Genomic DNA, 6,745 nt, shown 5'->3' on the forward strand with positions numbered 1-6,745 from the left:
TATGGAAACATGTCTTTTCTTGTCAATAATTATTTTAAATGCAAAAAGATAAAACAGTCCACATAGACAGAGATTGGCAAAATGGGTGAGAAATATTATTAAACTATATCCTGTGTACAAGAAACTCACTTTAACCCCAAAGACACAAGTGGACTGAAGTGAAAGGAGGGGAAAAATAATTGCCATGCAAACAGTAATCAAAAGAAAGCTAAAGAGGCTTTACTAATATTAGACAAAATTGATTCTAAGTCAAAACTATTATGAGAGACAAAAAAGATTATTACATATTGATAAAAGATTTAATTTACCAAGAAAACATGGCAATTATAAATAGTTGCACCAAGGAACAAGTACTTAAATGTGATAAAACTAACAGAATTATAGGGAGCTATATAATTCTACAATGATAGTTGAGAATTCAGTACCACATTCTCAATAATGGACAGAACAACCACACAGAAGATCAATTAGAAAATAAAGAACTTCAACAATACTACAAACCAGTTAGACCAGACACATATAGCACACTCACCCAATATCAGTAGAATACACAATTTATCACGTGTGTATGGGACATTCTCCACCAGAGACTGTTAGGTCACAAAACAAGCCTTAATAAATTTTGATATACTGAAATCATATGAATTGTCTACTCTGACTACAATGAAGTGAAATGAAAAATCAATAACAGAAGGAAAACTGGATATTCAAAATACATGGAAATTAAACACCATACACTTAAACAAACAACAGGTCAAGGAAAAATTACAAATAAAATTAGAAAATATTTTGAGATGAATAAAAATAAAACATAGCATATAAGGATTTAGCAAAAACAGCACTCAGAGGAAATTTTAGAGCTCTAAATGCTTACATTAAAAAAGTAGAGCCGTTACTGGTGGCGCGCGCGGGGACTCAAAGTAGATCATGGAAGACACCCAGGTTTTAAACTGGGAAGTTGAAGAAGAGGAGCAGGTTGAAGAGAGCCCCACTGAATCTGTGGGGTATAGCTTGGAGCCCCTAGGGCAGCTGCATATCTTCAGTAGTTCCTATGGACCGGAAAAAGACTTCCCACTCTACCTCGGGAAGAACATGATAGGCCGAATGCCTGATTGCTCTGTGGCCCTGCCCTTTTCATCCATCTCCAAACAACATGCAGTGATTGAAATCTCTGCCTGGGACAAGGCGCCTGTTCTCCGGGATTGTGGGAGCCTCAATGGCACTCAAATCCTGCGGCCTCCTAAGGTCCTGGGCCCTGGGGTGAGTCATCGTTTGCGGGACCGGGAGTTGATTCTCTTTGCTGACTTGCCCTGCCAGTACCATCGCTTGGATGTCCCCCGGCCTTTTGTCTCCTGGGGCCCTCTAACTGTAGAGGAGACACCCAGGATACAGGGAGGAACTCAAGCCCCCAGGCTTCTGTTGGCTGAGGACTCAGAGGAAGAAGCAGATTCCCTTTTGCACAAGTGTGTGGTGAAAAGAGCAAGGACCTCTTTGGCAACAGTCGTTCCAGAGAGTGATGAAGAAGGGCCTTCCCCTGCCCCAGATGGGCCTGGGCCACCTTCTGCCTTCAACTTGAACAGCGACACAGATGAGGAAGAAAGTCAGGAATCAGGAGCAGGAGATGCCTCTTCAGCTGCCAGAAGAGGTACCACTGCAGAGACAGAACAGCCTGAACCTGTCACAGACGAAGTCCAGATTGAGAAGGATCAGTGTTCTGTGAAGGAGAGGAACAGGGACACAGAAATCAAGAGGGATGTGAGGACTGGGGTTGTTCCGATTGGAGTGATTCTGGAGAGGAGCCAGCCTTCTGGGGAGGGCAGTGACACAGATCTAAGTGATGAGAGTGGGCCTCCAAGAAGGCTTGCTGGGGTCCGTCCGAAAAGGGCCTGTAACTTCATAGACAGTGATACCGATGGGGAGGATGAGGGGATCCCTGCTACCCCAGCAGTGGTTCCCATGAAGGAGAGGCAGACCTTCCACGAAGCTGGTACACAGAGCCCCCAGGCACCTGGTGTGGCACGTCGGCAGGAGAGCCCAGCTGATGGTGATACAGATATAGAGGAGGGGGAGGCCCCCCCGGACAGAAGCCAAGCCTCCATGGTGATCGACAGCAATACAGACGATGAGGAGGAAGTCTCGGCAGCACTGACATTGGCACGTCTAAGAGAGAGCCAGGCTGGTAAGTGGAACCGAGATCCAGATGCAGAAGAGGACAGGGCTCAACCAGTGGCCCTTCTGGAGCGAAGCCAGGCCTCTGCTGGGGGAGACAGTGACACAGATGTGGAGGAAGAGGGGCTCCCAGTGGAAAGGAGGGGAATGGTTCCCAAGGGTCACATGGACAGGGAATATTCAAAAAAGAGCCAGCATCCTCCCAGGGACAGTGATACAGAGGGGAAGGAAGATGAGAGCTCACCGGGGGTCTACCTGGAGAGAAGCCAGGCCTCTGCACAAGTGGAGGACGAGGTCTCACTGGGGCCAGCTGTTGCACTTCCGGAGAAGCGTCAGGTACGAGGCATAGTGTGGACACATCACACCGATGCGGAGGCAGAAGGGGGCCCGGCACAGCTGCCTGTGCTGCAAAGCCTAGAGGAAGCCCAGCCTCCTCTAGCTGGGGACTGTGAACCAGACGCGGAGAACACATCCTCAGCAGCGGCCGGTGTCAGAAAGAGCCAGCTTCCGGTGGAAAAAGATGCCGGGACCACGTGGGCCGCAGCCGTTCCTGAACAGGACAGAGCACTTGCCACCGGGACCCAGGGTGGGTCATCCACAGCACCAGGGGAGCAGGACCTTCTCCCGGCCTCAAGGGAAAACCTGGCAGATCTGGTGGTGGACACAGGCACTCCAGGGGAGCCCCCACCGCAGAGAGAGGGGGCCCAGCCCACCACAGGAAGGGAGAGAGAAGCACATGGGAATAGGGCCACAGACTCTGGAGAGAACCTCCACGATTCTGAAGATCTGGACCTACCAGCTACCCAGTGCTTTGTAGACAAAGAGAATCAGAGCCTGGAAGCAGTCCCCAGCATGGAGGATGAGCCCACCCAGGCCTTCCTATTTCCTCTGCCCCAAGAGCCTGGCCCTTCCTGTTGCAGCTTCCAGGCCACAGGTTCCCTGGATGAGGCATGGGAGGTCTTGGCGACACAGCCATTCTGTCCGAGAGAGTCTGAGGCCTCTGAGACCCAAACCGCTGTCACCCTCCTTGACACCCCTGCATCTTGCCCCCATCCATCTAGGACAGCACAGCAAGAGCAACATCCAGAGAGCCCAGTCCACACAGAGCCACTGGGGATGGAAGGCAGAGGGATGCAGACTCTGGAGAAAGACATGGGTGACTTGAATTGTGAGATGCCACCTGCTGAGAAGGCTTCCAGGGGTGATCAGGAATCCCCAAAAGCTTGTCTGCCTCCTGCAGCGCCTGAAGCCTCAGCCCCACTCCCAAACTCCCTCATCTCTCAGATCCAAAAACATCCCGCACCTCAGTCCCTCCTTTTTCCCTCTCCAGCTCCTTTAGAACTGCCCATTCCCAGGACCAGACAAAATGAGAGTCAGGAAGCTCCAGAGACTCCCTTCTCCTCAGAGCTGAACTCTGTCCACCCAGAACCCAAAGTCAGGCCCCAGGGGTCCTCTCCAGTTTCTTCTCTACCCCTTGAGCCTCACCCTACCACCCCCACAGGCCAGCCTATTGCCCTTGAACCCACCTCTGGGGTCTCTCAGAGCAGGACACATAGTTCCTTTGATGTAACTGCCTCATCAGTTGTCCCCACAGCCCTTGCACTGCAGCCATCCACCTCCACAGACCAGCCTGTCACCCCTAAGCCCACACTTCGGGCGCCTCGGGGCAGGGCACATAGGTCTTCTGTCAAAACCCCTGAACCCAATGTCCCCACAGACCAGCCTGTTGCCCCTGAGCTCACAGCTAAGGCCACTCGGGGCAGGGCACAGAGGTCTTCTGTCAAGACTCCCAAACCAGATAACCCCACAACACCCCAGCCCCAGCCTTCCACTTCCACAGACCGGCCTGTCACCCCCAAACCCACATCTCGGGGCAGGACACCTAGGTCTTCTGCCAAGACTCCTGAACCAGTTGTCCCCACAGCCTCTGAACTCCAGCCTGCTGCCCCTAAAGACCAACCTGTTGCTCCTGAGCTCACATCTAGAGCCACTCGGGGCAGGACACAGAGGTCTTCTATTAAGACTTCCAAACCAGATACATCCACAACCCCTGAGCCCCAGCCTTCCACTTCCACAGACCAGCCTGTCACCCCCAAACCCACATCTCGGGCCCCTCGGGGCAGGACACCTAAGTCTTCTGCCAAGACTCCTGAACCAGTTGTTTCCACAGCCTCTGAGCTCCAGCCTGCTGCCCTCACAGACCAGCCTGTCACTCCTGAGCTCACATCTAGGGCTACTCGGGGCAGGACACAGAGGTCCTCTGTCAAAACCCCTGATCCAGTTACCACCACCACACCTGAGCTCCAGCCTTCCACCTCCACAGACCAGCTTGTTACTCCCAAACCCACATCTCGGGCCCCTCGAGGCAGGACACGTAAGTCGTCTGCCAAGACTCCCGAACCAGTTGTTCCCACAGCTTCTGAGCTCCAGCCTTCTGCCCCTGCAGACCAGCCTGTTGGTCCTTGGACCACTCAGTGTAGAAGACATAGGTCTTCTGTCAAGACCCCGGAACCAGTTGTCCCCACAGTCCCTGAGCCTCATTCTTCCACTTCTAAAGACCAGTCTGTCGCTCTTGAACCCACATCTCAGGCCACTCAGAGCCAAACACATAGGTCCTCTGTCAAGACATCCCAGCCAACTGAACCCACAGCCCCTGACCTCAAACCTTCCTCCCCCACAGACGAGCCTGTCACTCCCAAGGTCATAGCTCAGGGTGGTCCAAGCAGGACACGAAGGTCTTCTACAGCAAGTGCTGTGCTGGTTCCTACTACCCCTGAATTCCAGTCTCCAGTCCCCTCAGAACAGCCTCTTCCCCCTGACCCCATCCCTGAAGTCAACTGCAGCAGGAGGCCGAGGGCCACTAGGAAACAAGGGTCTCCCACAGCTCATGTTCATGAGCCCTGCACCACACCCCCTGAACCTAGCTCCCGCTCCTCAAGGAACCAAAGACGAGGGGCAGTGAAAGCAGCCAAGCCCCTTAGCACCATTCCTGAGCCTGCCTTTGCCCAGCTTCCCGAGGCACCGCCTCACACTCCCCAGATGCCAGAGGAGGAGGCAGCAGATGGCTCAGGCTTCACCCCAGAGCCCCAGCCTAAGGCCTCTCAAAACCGCAAGAGGCCTTCAGCTACTGCACATTCACCTCCACTTCAAAAACGGCTCCAGAGAGGGAAAGTCCCTCAGAAGGCAGCATCCCTTAAGGAAGAAGAAGAAAATCCAGCAGCGAGGCCGAGGAAGGAAGAGGGTGTAGTGATTCCAGGTCCAGGCAAGAGAAAGAGAGAGCAGACAGAGGAGGAGTCCCAGGGAAGACTGAGCCGCAGCCTGCGACGGACCAAACCTATCCAGGAGTCCACGGCCCCCAAAGTGCTCTTCACGGGCGTGGTGGATGCTCGCGGAGAGAGGACGGTGCTGGCCCTGGGGGGCAGTCTGGCTAGCTCAGTGGCTGAGGCTTCTCACCTGGTGACTGATCAGATCCGCCGGACGGTCAAGTTCCTGTGTGCCCTGGGCCGGGGCATCCCCATCCTCTCCCTGGCCTGGCTGCATGAGTCCCGCAAGGCAGGCTGCTTCTTGCCCCCGGACGAATATTTGGTGACTGATCCTGAGCAGGAGAAGAACTTCGGCTTCAGCCTTCGGGAGGCCCTGAGCCGAGCTCGGGAGCGAAGGCTCCTGGAGGGCTATGAGATTCACGTGACCCCCGGAGTCCAGCCACCGCCACCTCAGATGGGAGAAATCATCACCTGCTGTGGAGGCACCATCCTAGCCAGCATGCCCCGGTCCTACAAGCCTCAGAGGGTCGTGATCACATGTTCCCAGGACTTCCCTCGATGTGCCATTCCATATCGGGTTGGGCTGCCCATCCTCTCACCCGAGTTCCTGCTGACGGGAGTACTCAAGCAGGAAGTCAAGCCAGAGGCCTTTGCCTTCTCCACTGTGGAAATGTCATCCACCTGAAAACTCCACCCTGGTACCCTTTTCCCTCCCAGACCAATACAGAAAATGTTAGAAATATTCAGAAGAAAGAACTTAGGGCTTTAGAAAAGATTGGGGTGTCTGATCTGATTTGTCTTGGAACATGGGTGGGGCCAAAACAGGCCTTTTGGTAAACAAAGATAGGGAGATTGGGAGCCATGGATTTTCTTAAATGGCCATTTAAAGTTGGCCAATCCCAGGCTGATATCTTAAGTTGCTGCTCATATTTAGCTGGACTGATATACCTGTTGCTTTGTGGCACACACAGTGTCCTGCCTCCTGTTTGGAAGCCATTTATTTCTCCTCGTCTTTTCTTTCTGGGATTCTTACTCATCCTTCACAAGATAGTGAAAACAATTTTAGCATCAGGAACTTGAAAAGATGCTTGGAGTGAGTAAGTTTGAGGGTGGAGTTATCCAGCGCTCCTCCATAAAAATATTTTCCTTTCTCCTTACCCCATTTTGTTAGAAGCATCCTTTAGCTTTGACGTTGAGCTAATCTCTGCAATTTTTTTTTTTTGGCTTGCTTTTCTAGTATTTATAAATTTAGAGCCTAGACTTAATGTCTGTGATAAATAAATATTCACTCTGTGCCTTAAAAAAAAAAAAAA

The 6,745-nt window shown here is 52.4% G+C and overlaps 1 protein-coding gene across 1 annotated transcript; it reads left to right on the forward strand.

The window, feature by feature from the left end:
* Positions 1–893: 893 nt before the first annotated feature.
* LOC122435181 (mediator of DNA damage checkpoint protein 1-like) lies at positions 894–6,332 on the forward strand. Its single transcript, XM_043459139.1, has one exon. It carries the CDS (start codon positions 928–930, stop codon positions 6,115–6,117), a length of 5,190 nt encoding a protein of 1,729 aa, XP_043315074.1. The 5' UTR covers positions 894–927; the 3' UTR covers positions 6,118–6,332.
* Positions 6,333–6,745: the final 413 nt, after the last annotated feature.

The sequence above is a fragment of the Cervus canadensis genome, chromosome X, assembly GCF_019320065.1.
Source record: "Cervus canadensis isolate Bull #8, Minnesota chromosome X, ASM1932006v1, whole genome shotgun sequence".
Lineage (NCBI taxonomy): Eukaryota > Metazoa > Chordata > Mammalia > Artiodactyla > Cervidae > Cervus > Cervus canadensis.